The 27,600-nt window shown below is 46.4% G+C and overlaps 1 protein-coding gene across 1 annotated transcript in view; it reads right to left on the reverse strand.

The window, feature by feature from the left end:
• sspo (SCO-spondin) overlaps window positions 1-27,600 on the reverse strand; it is a gene marked incomplete at both ends in the record, with an annotated part of 96,327 nt that overhangs the window by 42,827 nt on the left and 25,900 nt on the right. Inside the window, 44 exons of the mRNA XM_080855448.1 lie at window positions 34-254; window positions 375-474; window positions 732-929; window positions 1,826-1,996; window positions 3,215-3,415; window positions 3,693-3,739; window positions 4,229-4,398; window positions 4,701-4,780; window positions 4,932-5,102; window positions 5,653-5,823; window positions 5,970-6,019; window positions 6,203-6,297; window positions 6,441-6,583; window positions 6,888-7,022; window positions 7,724-7,894; window positions 8,423-8,469; window positions 8,653-8,905; window positions 9,260-9,430; window positions 9,817-9,996; window positions 10,425-10,516; window positions 11,079-11,165; window positions 11,298-11,355; window positions 12,585-12,707; window positions 16,104-16,289; window positions 16,496-16,660; window positions 17,463-17,624; window positions 18,013-18,168; window positions 18,504-18,725; window positions 19,087-19,254; window positions 19,443-19,584; window positions 20,413-20,626; window positions 21,059-21,179; window positions 21,461-21,482; window positions 21,580-21,821; window positions 22,111-22,281; window positions 22,697-22,838; window positions 23,166-23,293; window positions 23,997-24,245; window positions 24,523-24,639; window positions 24,907-24,961; window positions 25,464-25,623; window positions 25,811-25,961; window positions 26,226-26,408; window positions 26,944-27,039. Coding sequence (XP_080711574.1) covers window positions 34-254; window positions 375-474; window positions 732-929; window positions 1,826-1,996; window positions 3,215-3,415; window positions 3,693-3,739; window positions 4,229-4,398; window positions 4,701-4,780; window positions 4,932-5,102; window positions 5,653-5,823; window positions 5,970-6,019; window positions 6,203-6,297; window positions 6,441-6,583; window positions 6,888-7,022; window positions 7,724-7,894; window positions 8,423-8,469; window positions 8,653-8,905; window positions 9,260-9,430; window positions 9,817-9,996; window positions 10,425-10,516; window positions 11,079-11,165; window positions 11,298-11,355; window positions 12,585-12,707; window positions 16,104-16,289; window positions 16,496-16,660; window positions 17,463-17,624; window positions 18,013-18,168; window positions 18,504-18,725; window positions 19,087-19,254; window positions 19,443-19,584; window positions 20,413-20,626; window positions 21,059-21,179; window positions 21,461-21,482; window positions 21,580-21,821; window positions 22,111-22,281; window positions 22,697-22,838; window positions 23,166-23,293; window positions 23,997-24,245; window positions 24,523-24,639; window positions 24,907-24,961; window positions 25,464-25,623; window positions 25,811-25,961; window positions 26,226-26,408; window positions 26,944-27,039 — 6,387 coding nt within the window. The remainder of the gene's footprint in view (window positions 1-33; window positions 255-374; window positions 475-731; window positions 930-1,825; window positions 1,997-3,214; window positions 3,416-3,692; window positions 3,740-4,228; window positions 4,399-4,700; window positions 4,781-4,931; window positions 5,103-5,652; window positions 5,824-5,969; window positions 6,020-6,202; window positions 6,298-6,440; window positions 6,584-6,887; window positions 7,023-7,723; window positions 7,895-8,422; window positions 8,470-8,652; window positions 8,906-9,259; window positions 9,431-9,816; window positions 9,997-10,424; window positions 10,517-11,078; window positions 11,166-11,297; window positions 11,356-12,584; window positions 12,708-16,103; window positions 16,290-16,495; window positions 16,661-17,462; window positions 17,625-18,012; window positions 18,169-18,503; window positions 18,726-19,086; window positions 19,255-19,442; window positions 19,585-20,412; window positions 20,627-21,058; window positions 21,180-21,460; window positions 21,483-21,579; window positions 21,822-22,110; window positions 22,282-22,696; window positions 22,839-23,165; window positions 23,294-23,996; window positions 24,246-24,522; window positions 24,640-24,906; window positions 24,962-25,463; window positions 25,624-25,810; window positions 25,962-26,225; window positions 26,409-26,943; window positions 27,040-27,600) is intronic.

The following is a 27,600-nucleotide window of genomic DNA, read 5'->3' on the forward strand; positions in this document are numbered from 1 at the left end:
TATGTGTGTGTGTGTGTGTGTGTGTTTACGTGCCTGTGCACTGGTGTGTGTTGCACTCCCTCTGCTGTTCTCCCATTCCCAGACAATCTCTTCCACTGCCCTGGCGGGCGGGGTTATCACACTGTCTCCAGCGCAGCCTGACTCCGCCTCCACAGGGGACGGAACATTCAAACCAGCCACCCCACTGGCTCCACGCCCCGTCGACATGGCAACCTGGAACTGATTGACAGTGAAGAACTCCAGCGTCACAGGAGCTGTTTAGGACAAAACCAACAAAACAAAGGAAAGGAACTGAGATTATGACTGTTCATTGTGAGCGTTTGACAAACATGTAGGTATCATTGACACGTTAAATGCTGAAGGGACGGAAGTACCAGTTGTTACAGTCACTGATGATGGTGTCTCCCGAATTTGCATACTGCCAATCTGATTGGCCCGGCCACACCCAGGAGGCGTTCCCAGAATCCAGTCCATCTGACAGAGGAAGAGGACAGGGAGGACAAAGGGACACAGACAGGACTGCGTGGGTGTGGTGGTCAAGAAGCAGTGAAAACCTCTAGAGCTGAAGTACTTTGGTGGACTTAAAGGTGAAAACGAGTTATTGTAGTCCGAGTCCAAAACAGATGGATTCAAGTGATACAAGTCAGAACACAACAGTAAAACAAAGCGACAGCTGGAACCACAGGGACGATATCTGGCTTTGGCATGAGGCTGCACATAGGTGTCCTCACCTGTGGTTCTGTTGTGGAACTTGCAACGGCAGAGTTCACGCTCCACACACACGCCGTCCTGCAGAACCTGGTCGCCTGGGCAACCACAGTTCGGACTGCAGTCTGGGGTGTCAATGCATTCTGTGTCGCCATGGAGATCCGAGCATGAACGAGGGCAGGGCTTCCCACAAGGCCAGTGTTCCTGACCCCCCCCACAGTCTACACAGACAGACAGACAGACAGACATGCAATGAACAGAGGGACATGTGCTAAAACATTTAGTGTATCTACTTGAGGGGACGCTAATGTAACATTTCAGCTTGGACTAACATCATAGCTGAAGAACGTTTACTAAAAGGTGGGAGAAAACCAATTGGTACAGTGCAGTATCGTAATATTTTTCGGCGCAATATTATATCGATACAGTAGTGCTAGATATCACAATATTTATTTATTCAATATAATGTTTTTCTAAAGTCCACAAGATGGCCTTGTTCTTTTCGTGTCACAGTGGATATTGTGAAGGAAAAAAGAGTTGAGAACAAATTTACCACACCAAGATGGCTGCAGATACTTATTGCAATGTATTGCAGAATCAAATTTAGATACTGTATCAAACTGTATCGTATTTTTTACTGTACTGTAAAATGTAAAGAGTCTCAACAATATCGTATCGTGGCCCAAGGTATCATGACAGCATCGTATCATCTACTCTGTGGCATTTCCCACCCTTATTAGGCAGTACTGTTGTGTAACTTGCTGATCTGATGTCTGGTCGTTAAACTGTGTGAAGACAGACATGCTGATGGATCCCAGCCCGGGCTGCAGACACCCCCCCCCCCCCCCCACACACACACGCACACACACACACACACACACACGCACACGCACACGCACACGCACACGCACACGCACACGCACACGCACACGCACACGCACACGCACACGCACACGCACACGCACACGCACACGCACACGCACACACACACAGACACAGACACAGACACAGACACAGACACAGACACAGACACAGACACAGACACAGACACAGACACAGACACAGACACAGACACACACACACACACACACACACACACACACACACACACACTGACCGGAGCAGATGGTGGCGTTGTCATGGCAGCGGCGGCTCTGCTGGCTGGGTCCGTGGCAGGGCAGGCCACCGAAACGAGCGGGGGGGCTGTTACACTCCCTCCTCCTGACAGACACCCCGCCACACGCGTCACACTCCGACCACCCACTCCAGGAGCTCCAGGAACCATGAACTACACACACACACGGAAGAGGGGAGAGACAAAAGAGACAAAAGATGGGATAATTAGAGAGAGAGAAAGAGAGAGGGAGGAGGACAGAGAGGATAAGAGGAGAGGATGGAGAGAGAGAGAGAGGAAGTGAGAGAGGGAGAGAGAGATAGAGAGAGGATAAGAGGTTTGAAAGAGGGAGAGAGAAAGTGTTGTAGAGAAAGAGAGCGAGAGAAAGGGTTGGAGGTAAAGAGATGGGCCGAGAGGGAGCAACAGAGGGGTGAGAGAACAGGTAAAAAAAGAAAAGAGAGAGAAAGAAGGATGCATGAGTGTAAATGGAATAAAAAAGAAATAAGAACGCATGAAAATTAATGAATTGATGAATGAATATCAGGTGGAGAATATAACATAGGGAGATGAATATAGTCAAAGTGAGAAAAAGAGGGACAAAGAGAGATTTCTTTACTTTTAAAAACCATTAAAAAACATTTCAGCAGTTGAGAACAAGCCTTACAAATTCATTAATGGAAACAATCCCCTCCCTTAAACACCATTTCTCCCTGAACCGAGCCACCCTCCCCGTTTAATAAGAGAACTCCACCACTAATCTTGTCTCCACCAGAGACAGAGATAGAGAGAGAGAGAGAAACAGAGAGACAGAGACAGAGAGATAAAGAGAGTGAGCGAGAGCGAGAGCGAGTGATAGAGAGAGACAGAGAGAAAGAGAGAGAGAGAGAGAGATGTTTTAAAACATGCCATTAAGAGGAATGCTAGTTCATTTAAACAGTGAATGTAATTTGCATGGTTCAGTGCTGCTGGAGTGTATCTGCAGTCCCATAAGAGAATGACTGATCATACACGCTAAAAACTAAATGGACCCAAGCAGCTCGAGACATGGCCATACATTAAGGTGCACGCACGGTTTAGAGTAACATAAATGATTCAAGACATGATTTATTCCACCGGCGTGCAACAAACATTTTAACTGTGCAACAGTTTGCCATTGTTCATCTGGGCCTTTCAGCTGTGTAGCTGTGTGTGTGTGGTGCTGTGTGTGTGGTGCTGTGTTTGTTGGGCTGTGTGTATGGTGCTGTGTGTAAAGTGTGTAACATTGTGTTGCTGTGTTTGTGTGTGGTGTTGTGTGTGTTGGGCTGTGTGAGTGGTGCTGTGTGTGTTAGGCTGTGTGTGTGGTGCTGTGTGTGGTGCTGTGTGTTGCTGTGTGTGTGGTGCCCTGCCCCCTACCTGGGCAGAAGCGCATGGAGGGGCAGGCCTTCCTCTCGATCTGCACCCCCAACCCGCCATGCTCCTCCTGGGCTTCAGGGCAGGCAGATCCCCCTGCTCTGGGCTCCGGACATCCACAGCTGCGGTAGCGCGACACAAACTCAGCACCGCACGTCTTAGAGCAGGGGGTCCAGTTAGACCACTCACACCAACCACCAGAGACTGCAGGAGAGAGGTGGGGTATGAATAAAGGATAAAGCAAACACACATACACACACACACACACACACACACACACACACACACGCACACACGCACACACACGCACACACACACACACACACAGATCAGGGGGTTCAGTTATCCCACTAATATCAGCTTCTAAACCCTGGTTAAAAATAGCACAACCAACACAAAGAGATCAATCAGACAAACAGATTGACAGACAGACAGACAGAGATAAATAAGCAGGAAGTGTAAAGACTGAAGTATACTGCACCTGGGCATGGGTGATCCGTGCAGGTGACTTTGCCTCTTTCACAGGTACTAGAATCACAAAGCAGAGGAGGGGAAACTCAGACACACAAACAAACACAAAGAAGTACAGACACACTCAAACACACACAAACACACAAACACACACAAACAAGTACAGACACACTAAAACACACAAACACACACAAACAAGTACATACACACACAAACACAAACACACACACAAACAAGTACAGTACATACACACTCAAACACACACACATAAACACAAACACACATGCCAGAACACACTATGAATAATACACCGTCTCTGGGAATCAACAAGGACACACAAACACACACAATCATACACACACAAACACACACACGCACACGCACACGCACACACACACACACACGCACACACACACACACACACACACACACACATACACATACACACATACATACACACACACACACACACACACACACACACACACACACACACACACACACACACACACACACACACACACACATGCCCACACACGCTCTTACCAGTTGTTGCAGCCGTCTGAGGCGAGGACAGACTCCCCTGGGTTGAGTCTCAGTCCAGTGTTGAGGTCCAGGCAGGGGCAGTGATCTCTCTCCACACACACAGAGCCATTAGCACTGAGAACACGACCGCCAGTGCAGTAGCACCCCGCCTCACAGCGCCACTCACAGAACTGGAAATACACACACACACACATGAGCAAACACACAAACGCACAAACTCACCCCCACACACACACAAACACATAAACACAAGGACAGACACACACACACGCACACACAAACACACGCACAGACACACGCACACGCACACACACCCACGCACACAAACACACACACAGAAAGGCAGACACATTAGCACTGACAACACACCAATAGTACAGTAACAACCTGCTTCAAAGTGCCACTCACAGAACTGTAGATAAACACATACACACGCACACACACACACACACACACACACACACAGACTTACAGCCAGGTCATCACAGAAGCGTGGGCATGAGGGTCCACAGCTGCTGAAGGCAGTACCAGGAACCTCAGAGCAGGGAGACACTGAGGATACAGAAACGGCACTTAACATTGCTTGGTATAGCGCTACATAAAGCAGTTATAACACAATCCTAGTAGCCCCCAGATACACACACACACACACACACACACACACACACACACACACACACACACACACACACACACACCTTACCTGGGCAGTGTTCTGTGTTGCAGCTGATAATCTCTGAGGCCACACCCTCGCAGTAGTCTCCTCGACCCTGAGGAGGGGGGCTGTCACACTCTCGCCTGCGACTCCGCACCCCCCCGCCGCATGACTTGGTACAGTCCGTCCAGGGAGTCCACTCACTCCAGCCTCCATCACCTGCAGGAACAATACAAATCAGCAACATTCACACACTGACAATACACTCTCACACACACACACACACACACACACACACACACACACACACACACACACACACACACCAGAATCACTCACACACCTACAACATTTACACATTAACAACACAAACACACACACCAGCAACACTCACACACTTACAACATTCACACACCAACAACCCCTCACACACTACTTAGTCAAACAAAATCTGATAATCTGATACTGTGAGTTGAGAGACTGGATGAAATAAATCAACACACGTACACACACGTACACACACGTACACACGTACAAACATACACACATGTACACATAAACTTACGTACACACAAACATGATTGACTGCACATCTAACCCTGGGATAATCCAGTTCTGAGTTCACACTAAGTACTCAAGTAATCAAGTTTACTCATTAACACACATGCGGAGAGGAGAGAGTGTGTGCTACTCACGGTCACAAAAGGCCAACACACATCTGATACTGCACTAACACACATGAGGAGAGGAGAGAGTGTGTGCTACTCACGGTCACAAGGAGCCGACACACACATCTGATCCTGCCGCTGAGGGCCCAGGCAGGGCACACCACGGCCGGTTCTCTCTGGACTGGAACAGAACCGGTAGCGAGAACGCAGACCCGGACCACAGCTAATAGAACATGGACTCCAGCCGCTCCAATCTGACCAGTGGCCATCCACTGAGGGACACACACACACAACACACACAAATGTCAACATACATGTCAGATGAACAGACACATAATAATACACTTATGCACAAACACACACACACATATATGCATAAGGCAAACACACACACAGACATATAGGCAACAGTACTTACCACTGCAGTCATGATTGGTGCAATTCACCAACCTCCCTGATTCGCATGTGCTGTGTAATAGAAGAAAAACATCGTATGAACACACACATAAACATATCTCACACACTTAAATATCACACACACATGAACATATCGCACACACCTAAACATATCACACACACATAAACATATCACACACACCTAAGCATATCACAGAGAACTAAATGTTTTTGAGGACTGAAGGACTGAAGTACCAGTTGTTGCAGTCCTTGGCCACTATGTCCCCTGGTCGATACTGCTCCCCCTCCACATCACACAGACACTCAGGCAAAGGTACACACTTTCCAGCCTGAGGGATTTAAGCACGCACACACACACACAAAATATTAATATAATACCTTCACACAACAGTATTATCTCAGACTGCTACAAGTTGAAACACACACACACACACACACACACACACACACACACACACACACACACACACACCTGTAGAGCATGTCCTAGTGGGCACTGGCAGCCTGGCTTGCAGGTGGCATTTCTGTCTGGGTCCTGTCCGATCTCAGCACAGGTGACCGCCTCTCTCAAACACTCAGCCCACTCCTGACCCACAGGACAGGTCCTGCTGTTTCCTGTTGGAGGGAAAGAAAGGGGAAAGAGAGAGAAGAAGAAGAAAATGACAGAGATAGCAAACAGAGAGAGAGGATGTGTGTGTGTGTTTGTGTGTGTGTGTGCGTGCGTGCGTGCGTGCGTGCGTGTGTGCGTGCGTGCGTGTGTGTATGTGCGAGAGAGTGAGTGTCTGATACTGAACCAGTCGACAGAATGGAGTGTGTAAATAGAGTACATCATCATTAGGTTTATATTCTACACGACTAGCAGATCAATCTAAATGAATGTGACAGCAGATTGAGCTGTGTTCAGTAACATTGTTCTCACCGCAGGGCTGTAGGTTACAGGCACTGAACTGCTGGGAGGTTCCGTGGGTTCTAAACGGACCCCTGGTTCTGTTCCTGTACCCGCCACCACACGGAACAGAACACTCAGACCATGCAGACCAGGGCTGCTTTAAACCTGAGACACACACACAAGGACATGAACATCCATACAAACACACACACACACAAGGACATGAACATCCATACAAACACACACACACACAAGGACATGAACATCCATACAAACACACACACACACAAGGACATGAACATCCATACAAACACACACACACACAAGGACATGAACATCCATACAAACACACACACACACAAGGACATGAACATCCATACAAACACACACACACACAAGGACATTAGCATCCATACACACACACACAAGGACATGAACATCCATACAAACACACACACACACAAGGACATGAACATCCATACAAACACACACACACACACACACCTGGACATGAACATCCATACAAACACACACACACACACAAGGACATGAACATCCATACACACACACACACACACACACACACACACACACACACACAAACACACACACACATGGAAATATATGTACATACTCACACAAACAGAAATACGCATACACACACAGACACAACCATGCACACTCTCTCACACATGCACACACAAACAAATACAGAGTGAAACAGCAACAGGATTCTAGGCATCACAAATTCTGACGTAAACAACCTCTTCATTTTCAACTGGGCAGTGATGACACCATGAGAATAATCTGACCTGACTGGCCATTTTATAATTCATGTCTTATGCATGTCTGTCCCCCTGTCTCACCGTGGCAGGGTTTGACACTGCAGGTGTCCAGCTCCACTCTGTCCCCCAGGCAGGGCCGTCCACCAAACGCCGCCGGCGGATCGGTTGCCGAGCGAAAGCGTCTCCGGATGCCGACGTCACACGTCCTGCTGCACGCGCTCCACTGAGTCCAGCTACTCCAGCCACAGTCCACTGAGAGAGAGAGAGAGAGAGAGAAAGAGGGAGAGAGAAAGAGGGAGAGAGGGAGAGAGAGAGAGGGAGAGAACAAGAGAGAGAGAGCGAGAGAACAAGAGAGAGGGAGAGAGAGAAAGCGAGAGAGACAGAGAGAGAGAGAGAACAAGAGAGAGAGAGCGAGAGAGACAGAGAGAGAGAGAGCAAGAGAGACAGCGAGAGAGAGGGAGAGCAAGAGAGACAGAGAGAGAGAGGGAGAGAACAAGAGAGAGAGAGCGAGAGAGACAGAGAGAGAGAGAGAGCAAGAGAGACAGCGAGAGAGAGGGAGAGAGAGAGAGCGAGAGAGACAGAGAGAGAGAGAGAGGAGGGGCAGAGATCAGAGAAAAAAACATAGGGTGAAAGAGAGACACCACAAACATATGGAGGCGACATCAAGGTAGCAGGAGAGAACAGAAGACAAGAATATTTCAATTTTGAAGTTTTCATTATAAACGATATTTCATCAGATTGTAAATCGTCCTCTCTCAAACTGCTATGCCTTTTACTCACCAGGGCACGGTGCTGTTCCACACGCCATCTCCCCATTTTGACAAGTACTGCATGGACATGTAAGAAAACCAGGTCAGTGACAAGTCATTTATTCATTAGGCGGCCAAAAGAACTTTCACATCCATGTGCCAAATAAACTTTCTTTCTAAAGCGTAAAAGCCAGATGGCTGCTTATATAAACAGTTTATCATTAACATATCAAAGGTGATTTATACATTATTGAAACCCACCAGTTGTTGCAGGCGTCTAGAGACACTGTGGTTCCTCGAGTGTAGACTGTCCCCTGGTGGAAGCAGGGGCACTGGCTGAGTGGCACACACGTGCTGTTGTACAGATAGAAGCCCAGGGCGCAGTAGCAGCCATCGTAGCACTCAGTGGCACACTCCACAGTGGCCGTCAGGTCCAGACACACGCGCGGGCACGCGCCACCCTGGGCCTGACACTGCTCCGTCATCAGGTAGGCCATGCCCTCTGGACAGGACCCTGATAGAGACAAGGGTACACACAAAGAACACATAGCACACACATACACAACACAAACATACACACAACACACACATGCACACAGAGAAAACACAACACACACATACAAACACACAGAGCACATAACATAACACACACACATAGAGTGAGAGAAATCATACACACACATGAAGACACACATAGAGAACATACACATATATAAACACACAAAACACACCCCCACATACACATACACCCAAAGTTACTGCACGCTCAAAGACTCTTTAATGGTCTATTTTGTGTCATATTTATGTAAGCTGAAAGAAAATGGTTCAAGTCACTCTGCAATCACTGTCATACAAAGCAGCAGGTCACCTGAACAGGGCTGGGAGTTGCAGTCGCGTGTCTGAATGTGTGGGCCTGGACAGGTGGCGCCCCCATACTGTGGGGAGGGGGAACTGCAGAGGCGCTCTCGGGTCTGTGCTCCAGAGTCACACTCCGACGAGCACAGGGACCATGGAGACCATTCTGACCAACCACCATTCACTGGAGCAAGACAGGGAAACAGAGGGAGATAACAACAGTTAAGGTTAAAGATTAAGAGTTAAGTTTAAAGATTAACAATAGGTTGTTTTAATGAAGGAAAGTGATGTCAAAAGCAAAGTCATATTTCCATTGATTAAAAGTACGATTACAGTGCATACAGTATGTTCTACATGTTTGTCTAGCAAATGCAGAGTAACTGCTGTATTCAAATAATAAGATTCATGTTGCCCTTGGCAGCGGCTGGTATTTCCATTCACATGGATCACCTGGGAAGTGATTGGTGTATTTGTAGGTACCGTATTGATTTTTACCTGCTCAGTGATTGGTTATACACATTACCTGTTTACCTGGTCAGTGATTGATTACTCTTAAGTACTCTTGCTTACCTGGACAGTACTTGGTGTTGCATGGCTCCTGCTCTTCAGCCTCCCCCAGGCAGGGGGTGCTGTCTGTGTGGTTGCAGCTCCTGAAGCGTTTCCTCAGCCCCACATCATCCACATGAAGGAAGCAAGTCTTACTGCACTCCGACCAGGAAGTCCACTCGCTCCATGGCGCCCCCTTCTCATCTGGGTAAACAAAGGCATACACACGTACATGCATACAGCACACTGACAGCTGAACTCTGAACTCTCTTTAGAACTCTTTTTACCAATGTAACTGAACTGTCTCCTAACTTTACAGAAAAAGGCCTAAAATGGAGAGCTAGCGTAACTCTTCAGATACAGAGTTGGTTCTCAGAGAATTACTGTGGAGGACAGCGTACCAGTTTGAGTGGGTGGGGTGTGTAGCGTTTAATAGCTTTAGCTAACATAAATGACTGTGTATTATGGTAGCTAGCCTGTTTGGAAAGGCATGTAAAAGATATATCTAAATAAGCCTCTACATGACTCTACTGGGGTGGCTAAACTAGAGGGCTGGGTACCTTACCTGTTCAGAAAGATGTGTAACAACTACAACTAAATGTACGCCCCTAAATTACTGTATTACTGCTTACCTGGAGGGCAGGGCGTGTAGCACTGTCGCACCTCGGTGGAATCTCCAGAGCACGGTTGAACTCTCACCCCTCCTGAAGGATTCACTGGAGACCTGAGGAGAGCAGACGAATGGTACTCATATCCACTCCTTTTCGTATCAACCAGTTCTTATTCCCTTAAACATGATCTATTATCAAATAATCATCTTCTTTTTACTTGTTTCACTTTACTCTTATTTCTTTATAATTTGTATTCTTTATGGTCTTTCCTGCTATTGTATATGTAAAGCACATTGAGTTGCACATGTGCATGAGATGCGCTATATAAATAAAATTGCCTTGCCTTGTCTTAAACATGATGGCACTTATTCAATGCTGCTGTGGGTTAAGTTCAAATGATGGGATTTCTTATATCCCAGTTATTCACTTTTGCAGATGCTTTTATCTGACACCACTTACAGGTAGTATAACATTGTTATAAACATAGCCTACATGACTGAACTAACATCAACACAAACAAGCTATTGGCACCTTGCTGTACCAAGTTTAGCTACTAGATCATGCATACCTCTATCTATTTTGAGCACATCATGTAGGATTTGTTAGTTTATAATTAAACTTAATTTGAACATAATTGGCAAAATCTTGTTGTCTCCGTGGCTGACACACACATACCTGTAACGCTGGCGTAAACCAGTCCCACAGGTGCTGTCACATGGTGTCCATGGCGACCAAGCTGACCAATCACAGCTTACCACACATCTGGAGTGGTCACACAGGAAGTGGCCATCTTGGCATACACTATGATAACGAGAAGAGAGAGCAGCAGCATGAAACCATTTTGATTGAAGGTGAATAATACAATTGTGATGCACACAGATGGGTCAAACTAACCGCTCCCAGCCCAGCCAGCTCAAGGCCTGATCCAGGCCACACCCGTGTACAACCAAGTCTAGAACAAGGCCAGATCTGGGCCAGATCAGGGTCCAGGGTCAGCTAAGATCTAATACAGATATGGGCCACATCAGGGCTAGATGGAGGTCAGATAGGGGCCACATCAGGGCTAGATGGAGGTCAGATAGGGGCCACATCAAATATGGTTCACATCAGGGCTATATGGAGGTCAGATAGGGGCCACATCAAAGCTAGTTGGAGGTCAGATAGGGGCCACATCAAAGCTAGATGGAGGTCAGATAGGGGCCAAATCAAATATGGGCCACATCAGGGCTAGATGAAGGTCAGATATGGGCCACAACAGGGCTAGATGGAGGTTAGATACGGGCCACATCAGGGCTAGATGGAGGTCAGATATGGGCCACATCAGGGCTAGATGGAGGTCAGATAGGGGCCACATCAGGGCTAGATGGAGGTCAGATAGGGGCCACATCAGGGCTAGATGGAGGTCAGATAGGGGCCACATCAGGGCTAGATGGAGGTCAGATACGGGCCACATCAGGGCTAGATGGAGGTCAGATAGGGGCCACATCAGGGCTAGATGGAGGTCAGATAGGGGCCACATCAGGGCTAGATGGAGGTCAGATACGGGCCACATCAGGGCTAGATGGAGGTCAGATAGGGGCCACATCAGGGCTAGATGGAGGTCAGATAGGGGCCACATCAGGGCTAGATGGAGGTCAGATACAGGCCACATTAGGGCTAGATGGAGGTCAGATACGGGCCACATCCTGCCCAGAGTTGGCTGCTGTCTGGGTGACCCACCCTCAGGTTCTGTCCGTCTGCAGGACTCACCATGTGCTGCAGTTGCCCTTAGTAACCCTGTCCCCCGGTTGGAGGACCATGCCATCCCGTAAACACCTACACCGGCTGGCATTCACACAGCCACCATCTTGCATGTAGAGACCAGGAGGACAACGGCATCCTGGGAAAGCATTCAGATACACATACAAACACACACACACACACACACACACACACACACACACACACACACACACACACACACACACACACACAAACACACACACACACACACACACACACACACACACACACATACAAACACACAGACGTATACATACAGATGCAAAGACACAGATAAAACTCACACAGATATACTGTACGTAGATGAATGCAGACATTATTAAGTGTTTGGACCTTGGTATGTATAACTGTAGGGAAGGTTGTAGTTTAACACAAGCAGTATATTGTAATGTGACCCACCTGTGACACAGATAGAGCTGCAGTTCCTCTCGGAGGAAAGCCCTGAGCAGGTCAAAGGGCACGGCTCCACCCGACCCCCCTGGCAGTCCGCTTCACTCACCAGCACCATCCCATTCACACAACCTAACCACACCAACACAACACATTAACACAACCTAACCACACCAACACAACACATTAACACAACCTAACCACACCAACACAACACATTCACACAACCTAACCACACCAACACAACACATTAACACAACCTAACCACACCAACACAACACATTAACACAACCTAACCACACCAACAACACATTAACACAACCTAACCACACCAACACAACTCATTAACACAACCTAACCACATCAACACAACTCATTAACACAACCTAACCACACCAACACAACACATTAACACAACCTAACCACACCAACACAACACATTAACACTGCCTAACCACACCAACACAACTCATTAACACAACCTAACCACACCAACACAACACATTAACACAGCCTAACCACACTTACACAACACATTAACACAGCCTAACCACACTTACACAACACATTAACACAACCTAACCACACCAACACAACACATTAACACAACCTAACCACACCTACACAACTCATTAACACAACCTAACCACACCAACACAACACATTAACACAACCTAATCACACCAACACAACACATTAACACAACCTAACCACATCAACACAACTCATTAACACAACCTAACCACATCAACACAACACATTAACACAACCTAACAACACCAACACAACACATTAACACTGCCTAACCACACCAACACAACACATTAACACAACCTAACCACACCAACACAACACATTAACACAACCTAACCACATCAACACAACACATTAACACAACCTAACCACATCAACACAACACATTAACACAACCTAACAACACCAACACAACACATTAACACTGCCTAACCACACCAACACAACACATTAACACAACCTAACCACACCAACACAACACATTAACACAACCTAACCACATCAACACAACTCATTAACACAACCTAACCACACCAACACAACACATTAACACAACCTAACCACACCAACACAACACATTAACACTGCCTAACCACACCAACACAACTCATTAACACAACCTAACCACACCAACACAACACATTAACACAGCCTAACCACACTTACACAACACATTAACACAGCCTAACCACACCTACACAACACATTAACACAACCTAACCACACCAACACAACACATTAACACAACCTAACCACACCTACACAACTCATTAACACAACCTAACCACACCAACACAACACATTAACACAACCTAACCACACCAACACAACACATTAACACAACCTAACCACATCAACACAACTCATTAACACAACCTAACCACATCAACACAACACATTAACACAACCTAACAACACCAACACAACACATTAACACTGCCTAACCACACCAACACAACACATTAACACAACCTAACCACACCAACACAACACATTAACACAACCTAACCACATCAACACAACTCATTAACACAACCTAACCACACCAACACAACACATTAACACAACCTAACCACACCAACACAACACATTAACACTGCCTAACCACACCAACACAACTCATTAACACAACCTAACCACACTTACACAACACATTAACACAGCCTAACCACACCTACACAACACATTAACACAACCTAACCACACCAACACAACACATTAACACAACCTAACCACACCTACACAACTCATTAACACAACCTAACCACACCAACACAACACATTAACACAACCTAACCACACCAACACAACACATTAACACAACCTAACCACATCAACACAACTCATTAACACAACCTAACCACATCAACACAACACATTAACACAACCTAACAACACCAACACAACACATTAACACTGCCTAACCACACCAACACAACACATTAACACAACCTAACCACACCAACACAACACATTAACACAACCTAACCACATCAACACAACTCATTAACACAACCTAACCACACCAACACAACACATTAACACAACCTAACCACACCAACACAACACATTAACACTGCCTAACCACACCAACACAACTCATTAACACAACCTAACCACACCAACACAACACATTAACACAGCCTAACCACATTTACACAACACATTAACACAACCTAACCACACCAACACAACACATTAACACAACCTAACCACACCAACACAACACATTAACACAACCTAACCACACCAACACAACACATTAACACAACCTAACCACATCAACACAACTCATTAACACAACCTAACCACATCAACACAACACATTAACACAACCTAACAACACCAACACAACACATTAACACTGCCTAACCACACCAACACAACACATTAACACAACCTAACCACACCAACACAACACATTAACACAACCTAACCACATCAACACAACTCATTAACACAACCTAACCACACCAACACAACACATTAACACAACCTAACCACACCAACACAACACATTAACACTGCCTAACCACACCAACACAACTCATTAACACAACCTAACCACACCAACACAACACATTAACACAGCCTAACCACACTTACACAACACATTAACACAGCCTAACCACACTTACACAACACATTAATACAACCTAACCACACCAACACAACACATTAACACAACCTAACCACACCTACACAACTCATTAACACAACCTAACCACACCAACACAACACATTAACACAACCTAACCACACCAACACAACACATTAACACAGCCTACCATCAATGGCATATTATTAACACACAAACACAAAATCATAAATTTCTTAAACATTCCTGAGCCCCATACAGTTAAGAAGCACTTTGTTCTAAATTTTACAATGTAACACTGTGAGTAAGACCATATGTAACACCTTATAATTGTATGGTGTCATATGCCAAAGTAAAACTATAATAAACGTGGCATCATGAGGGTGATGGTGACATTTTCAGGTACTGTCCTTAAAGAAATAAGTGTGTGGGGAAAAGAATTGCCAGAAACTATAAATAATTAGTTTGGACACAGCAACATAGATAGAATAGACAGTGTGACAGGTTGATGTATTATGGCAATTATGAAACAAAGCCTCATTTATATCATATCAGCCAAGTGTCATGCTTGGCAGCAGGCGTTTAAGGTGAGAAATGAAATGACAAAATGACAGATAGAATTCCAAAAGTGAACAAACTACAAAATAAAAATAAGGAGGACTTTAACACAATGCCCATGTCTACGTATGTGTTTTACCCTATGCTATGCCCATTGTCTGTTTTTTTGTACTATGCCCATGTCTATGTGAGGACTTTTACACTAGGCCCATGTGTAAATGTCTGAATATGTGAGCTGCAGGTCTGCAAGTATGTAGGTGATGTGGTTGTCATGGCACTCACCTGTCTGAATGTGTGAGCTGCGTGTATGTAGGTGATGTGGTTGCCATGGCGCTCACCTGTCTGAGGGTGTGAGCCGCAGGGCTGCGTGTTGCAGGTCTGAGTCTGAAGGGTCATTCCCTCACAGTCGTGCCCCCCATTTTTGGGAGGGGGGTTGGAGCAGGAGCGATTCCTCACCATCAGACCCCCACCACAGGAGACATCACACGGGGACCAGGGGGTCCACTCAGACCACGCCCCATCCACTGGGAGATAGAGAGATAAGGGAAGGGAGAGAAGGAAGAGACAGAAAGAGAGAGAAGTGAGAAATAGAGATGCACATTATTAAATAGAGAGAGGTAGAGAAAGAATGAGGGAATGTACAATACTGCGGTGCATGAGAGAGAGAGAGAGAGAGAGAGAAGGAGAGAGGGAGGAGTGTGTGCGTGTCAGTGTTAACAGTACTCCTGACCTGGACAGGCCTGCAGGAAGCAGGCTCTGCTGTCGAACTGCGCCCCCCCACAGGCCCCCCCAGGCCTGGCGTCTCTGAGCACGTCCCTCTGGCGGAAGAGTGAGCCCAGGCCACACGTCACACTGCAGCGACTCCACTGCGTCCACGCCGACATGACGCAGTCCACTGCAATCACAATGGGGTAGTCTTAGTGCCTAATCACCATATTATTATGTGTCTACTGCAATCACAATGGGGTAGTCTTAGTGCCTAATCACCATATTATTATAAGTCCACTGCAATCTCAATGGGGTAGTCTCAGTGCCTAATCACCATAATATTATAAGTCCACTGCAATCACAATGGGGTAGTCTTAGTGCCTAATCACCATATTATTATAAGTCCACTGCAATCACAATGGGGTAGTCTTAGTGCCTAATCACCATATTATTATAAGTCCACTGCAATCACAATGGGGTAGTCTTAGTGCCTAATCACCATATTATTATAAGTCCACTGCAATCACAATGGGGTAGTCTTAGTGCCTAATCACCATATTATTATAAGTCCACTGCAATCACAATGGGGTAGTCTTAGTGCCATATCACCATATTATTATAAGTCCACTGCAATCACAGTGGGGTAGTCTTAGTATTAATATGTCACCATGTCAATCATGCAATCTCAATGATCTCGTCTTTGTATCTTCAGATCATCTTATTGTCAGTCGACTGTAATAACAATGGGCTGGTCTTAGTATCTTCAACATAATCTTTTACATTTTGTATAGTGGAATTCTATCTTCAAAATAATCTTAAGTAATTATGAGTTGCTTGTAGTATCTTCTAATGGGCAAATAACTCAACACTAAACTATGGATGTGTACCAAAAAGAGGCCTGTTTTAAACATCCAGCTCAATAGAGGAGATTTAAAAGCCTCTGAATGACACTGATGTACACATGCCCTTTGTCCTCCAGATGCCCTTACCACAGTTGGTCTCGTCCGAGCCGTCTGCACAGTCTTTGTGCAGGTCGCATCTCTTGTCCAGGTGCACACATTCTCCACTGGAGCAGGTGAACTGCTTGTCTGAGCAGACGGAGGGGCCTGGAGGAACAGGTGTGACTGGCGCAGGTATAGGGGTTGGCGTACCTGAGACAACACAACATTACTCTTTCACTAATTCAGACAGTAGCTACAACTTCACCCTTTCGCTCATTTACAGAGAACCTACAGCATGATCCTTTCACTCATTGATAGAGAATCCATATCAAAGATTACGGAATATTGTTTTAAAGACATGAGTGATCCTAGTAATGCCACTCTTCTGATTAGACGGATGCTAGATTCTTAACAACTCATAAACACTGAACTCTTAACAACTCATAAACTTATCAACACAAGACACAAGATGATGTCATACTGGCACTGTACACTCCATGTAAAGTCCAGAAGCAACTAAACAAATGACCATGGCCTTGGCCCTGACTTAAACTTGACAATGACAGGTCAAATGTGAAAGGTCAAAGGTGTCCTTTACCACAGTGGTCTTCATCAGAGCCATCCATGCAGTCCTCCCGCCCATCACACACCTGCGCTGCACCAATGCAGCCAAACATGCGGCAGGCAAACTGGCCCTCCACGCAAAGCACTCTGGGTAAACCACCATCATGGGGTGTTGAGGTGCCCAAACGACCTGCAGGCCAACAGACAAAATGGCAGAGAGACTTGATGACACACACACACACACACACACACACACACACTCACACACACACACACGCACAAACACACACACACACACACACACACACACACACACACACACACACACACACACACACACACACACACACACACACACACACACACACACACACACACACACACACACACACACACACGCACGCACACACACACACACACACACACACACAGACACACACAAATATATATATACAGTATCTGCAATGCAAGGGAACTTGGGTAAAAGTAGCTGCTAGATGTATTGTCTGGCTGTAGAAACTGCACCTGGTGTGGTCTTTAGTCCTGGTCGTCCTGTGTAGGCCGTAGGGGTGCGGACCCCTGGGGAGTATGATGGGGTGACTCCGGGTCTGGGGGTGGTGACCCTGTGCACACCCGGTTCACCTGTCACCACAGACACGTCTGGGCGGACGCCAGGGGCTCGTGTCGTCAGCACTCCTGGACTTCCTGTGTATACGGTCTGGTTCCGAACCCCAGGGGGACCTGTGCCTATTGGAAGGACATGGGGGTACAGGTATAATTAGCATTACGTCTGAATATTACAAGCTGAGTGTACATTACATTACATGTGCAACAAGCTGAATGAATGCATATTTAGAAAACACTGTCAATATGTATGTCCCTGTCTATATCTATGTCCCTGTCTATATCTAAATCGATGTCTTTGTCTATATCAATGTCTATATCTGTCTCTATATCCTAACTGGCAAAATGTCTGTGGCCTTGTTCTGGCCCTGGTGCAGATATAGTCAATCAGTGCCAGATCAGGGCCAATGACATCTCTCCTGCAGAGACAGCTGCTCCCTAGGTTTAGCCCTAGTCTCTCTACATCACAGTGCGCCTCTCTCACCACAGCCCAGTTCATCCGAGTGATCCAGGCAGTCAGGGCGGCCGTCACACAGCACGGCGACGGGGACACACTCTCCGCTGGAGCAGGCAAACGTGCCGCTCACGCACCTCGAGGGTGTGATCACTACTGGGGCCGCGCTCGTTACACTACTGGGGGTCACAAGCTCAACTGGAGAAATAAAACAGATACAGGAACAAGGATGTGAATTTGTAAATGAACTGTATTTCTGAATAAAATGTAATCTGTATCTAATGTGATGTGCCTTCTTTAGACTTTCCTGCGCCCACTTTAGTAAAGCTGCATATCTAGTGGTATTGATTAAAATCCCAAACATAGACCCTCTGTGACCTTCATACCTTCTCTGCAGCCTAAGATCTCCACACGCAGATAGAAGGTGTGTCGGTACTCCACTGGTATGATACGCAGGTACCGCGCCCTCACCAGTCTGTTCAACCAGCGCGTCACCGGTTTCCTACCGACCATCCGCACTTCAAACACCTAACATGTGCGAATATGTGCACACACACACGCACGCACGCACACACACACACACACACACACACACACACACACACACACACACACACCACACACACACACACACACACACACACACACACACACACACACACACACACACACACACACAAACACACGCACACACGCACACACGCACACACGCACCCACACACACAGCAAATATCTACCTTTATTGCAAAGTTCCCACATACTGTATGTGCAATTACAACATTAAACCGGGAATAGAAATGAAATCATATCATCACTAACTGGCATTTACAAATACTGTGCATGTTTTAGCGTGCAAGGGGAGTTGTGCGCTATGAGTCCGTGTATGTGTGTGATGTGGTTTTGCCCAATATGTGTATGTGTATGTGTGTGTGTGTGTGCCTGTTTGTATCTGTGTGTGTGTGTTTGTGTGCTAGTCAGAATGTTAATGTTAAATTCTGTGTCTAATGTTCCATTATAGAATGTACTCATGTGTCCCCGCTTGTGTTAATGCCAGTGTGTATTTCTGTTATCACTTTGAGTCAGTGTGTTATGTGCAATTGTCAGGGTGTAGTTCCCTGCCTGTTTAGCGTATTTGTTCACCTTTCCATAGTGTGTGTCATGTAAAGATTAGACCCCCCTAGTGAGTTGCCCCTTCTGTGTCAGTCTGACTGAATGTTGTGTTGGTAAATAAATGGTAAGACGCCATTGAGGAGCCTGATTCCTGAGCTTAAATATATTTTGTTAACTAAATTTATTCTCAGAAATAAAATCACAAGGAATTATGATCCAGGTTGTCTACTAGATACTGCTCCTCACCTTAGGCGTGTCGCCTATCCTGCCGCTGTCTGTGTAGTCGGTGAACTGGCTTTCCACCAGGGCAACAGCCAGGCGGTACTTGGTCAGGTAGCCCCACATGCGCTCACTGCCCTGGGTCACCATGCCCGTCACCCACATGGGCTCCAAGAAGTCCACCTGGAAGTAGGGATGAGGGTCGCTAGGCAACGGGCTCCACCCGGGCTCCATTACAGGACTGCGGGGGAGATCCACACAGAACTGCTATTAGTGTGATTGATTTCTATATGTATAATTCAGTCTTTTGTGTCATCCTTTCATTAAATAATAGCAGGACATGTATATTAGCGTACAGATATACATTTGCATACACATCACTGATAGTGTATTGCCAAACCCCTTTGACAGCCCTACATCCTGACTTAAGCAAACCTCTTTCTCTCACATGTACTACATAGTCCTCTCAAGGCATCCCAGGTGCAGCTGCAACTGAGATGTACATAGTGGGAGAGTAGAAGTAGATCTAGATATCAAACCTCTATACTATTCCATTCTATTGCAATCTAGTATTCATTTCTTCAGATGTATGCTGTTTGCCACGGAAGGATCTAAGCCATTGTAAAGCGTTTGTCTAAGAGAGGCTTGCTCCGCTCAGATGGGACCCACTCACACATTAGGGTAGACGTTAAGACGTCCCCCGTCGGCAGGGTTGTTTGCACGGTTGGTGGACGAGGTCAGCTGACCGTAGTGAATGCTGCCATCCTCCATACCCATTGCTGAGGAGCACACTCCTGGACACACGAGAGAGGTCATGTAACTATGACGAGAATAACATCCCATAATGTCCCATAACAACTCCTTTTTCCCCTCAGTGTTACTGACTGAATGAAGCTATGATGAGATAGCAGCATGCAGTGGTCTAATGTATGGGCATTAGCAGCCTACAGCAACCACTGATAGTATCTGCTGTGCTGTGAGTTTGGAAATCATTATGTGACATAAGAGTGGCATTTGAATTTCAAAGTGGCTTTTCTGAGAGCCAGACTGAAAGGGAAAAGCACATCATACATACCTCTATGCCCAGGTCCACCTTCCTGTCAAACAGACAAAAAAAAAGTTTTAAAACCAAAATGGCATGATTACTACAGTATGTAGTGTATATCCTAAAGTAAATCTGAAGTAAAGATTTACCGTGGGTGTTGGGGAGGGTCTGGTCCTGGCAGCAGTAACTGGGGCAACGCCAGGCGTCCTGAGAGGTGCAGGGGTGGGGGTGATGGGTTTGGGGGGGTTGCAGCCCTTCTCATCGGCCCCGTCAGGGCACTGAGTCACCCCGTCACAGCGCTGTGCTGCATCAATACAGCCCCCTGGTGGCGGACAGGAGAACTGACCTGTGGCACACCCATGGGGACGAAGGGTGGTGGATGACTGGGTACCTGTGTTGGACATGAAAATCACACAGAATGAAAAATCATATGAAAGTTACACAGAAAGTAGGTCTGAGTAGCACACACAACATACAATAAACTGTTTAAGAAGAGTGAGAAGATTCTGTGGGCAGAGTGAAAATGTCAATAACGTCTAGCTGGAGTTCTGTTATGACATATAGGGTTCAGGTAATTCTGAGGAAAATAATAAAGGGCTTGAAAAATTGTGGGAATGCCATGGGAACTCTGCTGGGAATTCTGTGTCCTTTAAGTGTAGGTGGGGAATTCTCTCTCTCACCACAGTGCCGCTCGTCTGAGCCGTCCCCACAGTCGTTGACTCCGTTACAAATGACCCCTCCGGGTCCGGCCGGAACACAGCGTCCATTCTCACAGCGGAACTCCCTCTCTCTGCACGGCTTAGGGGTGATGGGAGACAGAGAGGGAACAGGGGTGGACAGCCAGTGGTATCCTACGCAGGGACACAGGGGGGGGGGCAGATTATGTGTGACAGTCATACTCTTTATGTGTGAGTGTCATATCCAGCCAATGGATATTTACACAGATTATGTGTAAGTGTCATATTCTATCCAGGCAGTGTAAATACAGCAACACAATGTGTTCAACATCCATAAGAAAGGAGACTGATGTGTGAGACACAGAGTTGAACATTTAACAGTGTCTGAAGCTATGCAGCTAGATGGAAATGGAGAGAAAATATGTTGTGTGTGTGTGTGTGTGTGTGTGTGTGTGTGTGTGTGTGTGTGTGTGTGTGCGCGTGTGTGTGCGCTTGCGTGTGTGTGTGTGTGTGTGTGTGTGTGTGTGTGTGTGTGTGTGTGTGTGTGTGTGTGTGTGTACTGTATGTGAGTATGATGGGCTGTGTTTACCTGACTCACAGCCCATCAGTTCCACACGCAGGTAGATGCCGTTCTGAAAGTCGTGAGGCAGCACACGCACAAACCGAGCCGACACCATCCTGTCCAATCGCGTCTGAGCTACCCCACGGTCGTCACGGTTACCCAGAAACACCTGAACACAGTCAGATGGATAACTATGAAAGGAGGGAAGCATGTATGGCGGGCAAAGCTGCACAGCATAGTGAAAAAAATATGTGCAATACAATTCACGAGGTAATTTCATAATGGTGAAACCATTACCACCGCCATTTAATATGAAACAATGTTGGACATACTGTATCTACCGCTTAAATCCCAACATCCTAAATCATTTTTTTTGTGTTGTCTGAATGTTGTGAAATAAAACACGCACACACCCACACAGTCACACAGCCACACAAACACACACACACATACACACACACACACACACACACACACACAAAGCTCTGGCTAGTACCTTGGCTTTAGGGCGGGCGTCAGTGATGAGCTCTTTGTAGGTGAACCACTGCATACCATCAAAACTGAACTGCAGGTAGAAACTAGACACAAAGGTGCCAAACATCCCACCTCCTTGTGTCAGTATGCCTGAGGCAAGGCACAGAGGGACCAAGACACAAACAGAAAGGAGGAGAGAGAGAAAGCGAGAGAAAGAGAGAGAGCGAGAGAGAGAGAGAGAGAGAGAGAACCGTAATGTCATTATCTCAAAAAGACTAACTTATCGCTGATGAATGATAAACTGTTATGTGCACTGCATTGGTCTACTGATGTGATGTTCTATCTGTAATGTGATGTTCTATCTGTAATGTGATGGTCCCTGTGATGTTCTATCTGTAATGCGATGTTCTATCTGTAATGTGATGGTACCTGTGTTGTTCTATCTGTAATGTGATGGTCCCTGTGTTGTTCTATCTGTAATGTGATGGTCCCTGTGATGTTCTATCTGTAATGCGATGTTCTATCTGTAATGTGATGGTACCTGTGATGTTCTATCTGTAATGTAATGGTACCTGTGATGTTCTATCTGTAATGTGATGTTCTATCTGTAATGTGATGGTGCCTGTGATGTTCTATCTCTAATGTGATGTTCTATCTGTAATGTGATGGTCCCTGTGATGTTCTATCTGTAACGCGATGTTCTATCTGTAATGTGATGGTACCTGTGATGTTCTATCTGTAATGTGATGGTACCTGTGATGTTCTATCTGTAATGCGATGTTCTATCTGTAATGTGATGGTACCTGTGATGTTCTATCTGTAATGTGATGTTCTATCTGTAATGTAATGGTACCTGTGATGTTGTGGGACTTGAGCAGGTCTATCTGCAGGTATGGTGGCTCCCTCCCAGCTCTGTGTCCCACTGGTGCCCCTGGTGGCAGGTCATGGTACTGGTGTGGTTCTGGACTCCAGCCCTGCAGGTCACTGTGGGAGTCGTAACCATGGAGACGCCCTGCCCAGGCAGGGTGGCCCTGCTGGTGGGACGAAGAAGTGAAGCTGGCCGAGGGGAGAGACTGAACCCCTAAAGGAGCCCAGCAGTCATCTGGGGGACAGCGAGGGGGGGGAGAGAGAGAGGCACACAGAGACGGATGGAAAAGAGTGAGAAAGCGAAAGACAGTGAAGCACAGATAGAGGTAAAGACAGAAAATCAGATGGAGAGAGGAAAGTAGGAAAGTGTGAATAGTGCAAATTGAGACCACATGACCACATCAGGTGTAGACATTTGAACATCAACAAAATGACAAACAACACAACCCGTTTCACTGTATTAGCTGTTCTTTGCTTAAGATTGCAATCTTAAGAGTGTATACTTCACTGACCTTCAGGAGGAAGAGGGTAGGTGGGAATTGTGGGGATGGCGGGAATGGCGCCCCCTGGTGTACTGAAGGACTCAGCACTAATTGGAATAGTGGCTGGAGTTGTTCCTGAATTGCCACCTGAAAAACATATTATAAAAATCTCCAGTGAAAATAGACACATCTTGTATCTTCTGTTTTCTTCCCTGAAGGACGTACATTTAACATTCTTATTTGTATTAAGGGATTAATCAGATTAATCAATACCTGCTGTGCAGTGACACACAGACACAGAGTGTATTTTCTAGAATGTGAATTCTCATACACTCCATGACAGCTGTTGATGTGCTATTCTGGGGCAACACTGTGGGCCAGATTTGCTGCGCTAATATTTGCCTGTTTGCTCACCTTTGCGTTCACAGTAGCAACACCTGTCTCCTTCACCTGGGACCAGTGTGTATCCCTGAGTAATAGACAGAGAGAAGGCTGTTCATTCTGCTGGCTATTGATTGCCCACACACAAACAGAGAGAGAGAGTGAGTGAGAGCGAGAGAGAGAGAGGTAGAGATAGAGTGTGTGAGACAAACAGAGAGTGTGAGAGAGAGAGGTAGAGAGAGACTGTGTGTGAGAGAGAGAGAGGGAGGTAGAGAGAGAGTGTGTTTGTGAGAGAGATAAAAAGAGAGAGAGAGTGTGGTAGAGAGAGAGTGTGTGTGTGTGTGAGAGAGAAAGAGTGTGTGTGTGTGTGTGTGTGAGAGAGAGGGGTAGAGAAGGCTGTTAGCTGTGCCAGCTGTTGCACAGAGAGAAGAGCAGGTGTGTGAGAAAGGGAGTGTGTGGAGAAACAAGCATTTGGCAGCAGGGCGGAGCAGGATGACTGAGAGGAGATCACAGGAGAAAGGGGAGGCGAGATTGGGAATGGAAAAACAACACACACACACACACACACACACACACACACACACACACACCTGTGGGCATCCAGTCATGGCATATGGGCAGTAGTGGGCACACTGCACCGTGAGGTTGGACAGACACTGGCACATCTGACACTGGGTAGTCCTCCAGCGGTCACCAACACCATGAGTACGTCCCTGGAACTCACACTCATCACACAGGTCCGTCTGACAGCTGATCAAACAGACAGCACACATATACACACAGACACACACACACACACACACACACACACTCACACACACACACACACACACACACACACACACAGACACACACACAATAAAGACCAGAAAAAAAGACAAATGTATTCCGTTTTCCTTCCAATTTCTTGTCAGCACATATGGTAAGGAGCTCTTACCGCCGTGCCTTCCGGTAAATTCCGCGGCACTGCCTCCCGTTGCCATTGGTACTGGGGTTGTTGGGACTGCGAAATGACCACTGCACGCTCTGCACCCCACACGGCCCCAAACACTCCCCCCATGGGGACCAGGCCGTCCACCCACAGTGCACTATGTAACAGACACGCATACACACACATGAACACACACACACACAGACACTCATAGAATGCACACAAACACATAGAGGACACACAAATACAAAAACATAAACACACACACATACACAAACACAGCATGCACACAAACACATCAACAAACACACAAAAACACAAACGTACAACACACATACAAACACACACAATACAAGATCCTATAGTTTTCAAGTTTGTTTACAATGTGATGATAGTGATGATGATGATGATGATGACTGACCTGCACACTCTGGGTTGGGCTGGCACTCCTGTGGCCTCCCTCTCACACACGTGCAGATCTCACACCCCAGCTTCACCTTCTGACCCGGCCAGTAGCGCACCCCGGACTCCTCACACACACACTCTTCCGCCGACACACACTTCTGTTCATGGTTCATCACTAGGCCATCCGGACACCAGCAGCCTGTGTGTGTATATGTGTGTGTTTAAGATGTTTAGTTCCTCAAGGAGACTGTAGGTGTTCCTTTGTTCCTGTTCCTGTCTCTTCTGTGTGTCTAGCTTATGTTTCCGTTATTTGAAAACATGTTTTATGTCATGCAAACAAATACTTTTAAACTTAACCCTGAACAAGACGTGACAGTCTTTAAGCTGGAGAGATAAAGAAGCACATGTGACAAAGTGAAGGTCTGTATGTGTGCAAGTAGTAATAGATTAGATTCATAAACGCCGCAGTGAGTATACTGTATTCCAAACAACACTTTATTCCCGCTGGTTATATCCCTCAGGACATCCTCTTTGTGTTGCTCTTCTGCCCCCTAGCCCTCCATATTCCCTTCATAGCACCTCTCAGAGGCGTGAGACCCAACAAGCAGGTTTAAACACACACACACACACACAGACACACACACACACACACACACACGTACACACACACACATGAGCAGCACCCAACAAACAGGCTAAAACATGATGGAGGTGAGTGAGGAGGGGTGACCCACCTGTAAAACACTTGGCCTGATGCTGACACGAGGCTCCCCGGGACACATGAGCACAGCTGAGGGCACAGGAGCTGCAGTTATGCCACACCAGACCAGCTGCGCACGACACATTACCACCACAACCGTCCTGAGGACAGGGCTCTAGAGACAGACAGACAGACAGACAGACAGACAGACAGACAGACAGACAGACAGACAGACAGACAGACAGACAGACAGACAGACAGACAAGCAGACAGACAGACAGACAGACAGACAGATAGATAGAAGGACAGACAGACAGACACACACACAGATAGACAGACAGACAGACAGACAAGTACGAGAGAGAGAGTGGGTAAGAACAGAAAATATATGCAAAAATAACGTGAGTGAGAAGAGAGATTCACATTTTACTTTTACTAGTAGTGATATTTTTTAAATAATCATCGGACTTTTACAACAGAAATCACCACAAACACAACCTCCAATTTAAACTTGAAAAACACAATCTGATCATAGCATTGCATATGACCTAGGTGTCATATGCCTGTACCTATGTCATGCATAGCATATTATGTCATCATATGCGGTCTATGAATGTAATATCTGTTCCAAAGATCACAGTGGTTAAATCAATGTATAGTGTGTCTGTGGCAGACAGGGGTGCTGGCATCT

The sequence above is a fragment of the Sprattus sprattus genome (assembly GCF_963457725.1).
Source record: "Sprattus sprattus genome assembly, chromosome: 17".
NCBI lineage: Eukaryota > Metazoa > Chordata > Actinopteri > Clupeiformes > Clupeidae > Sprattus > Sprattus sprattus.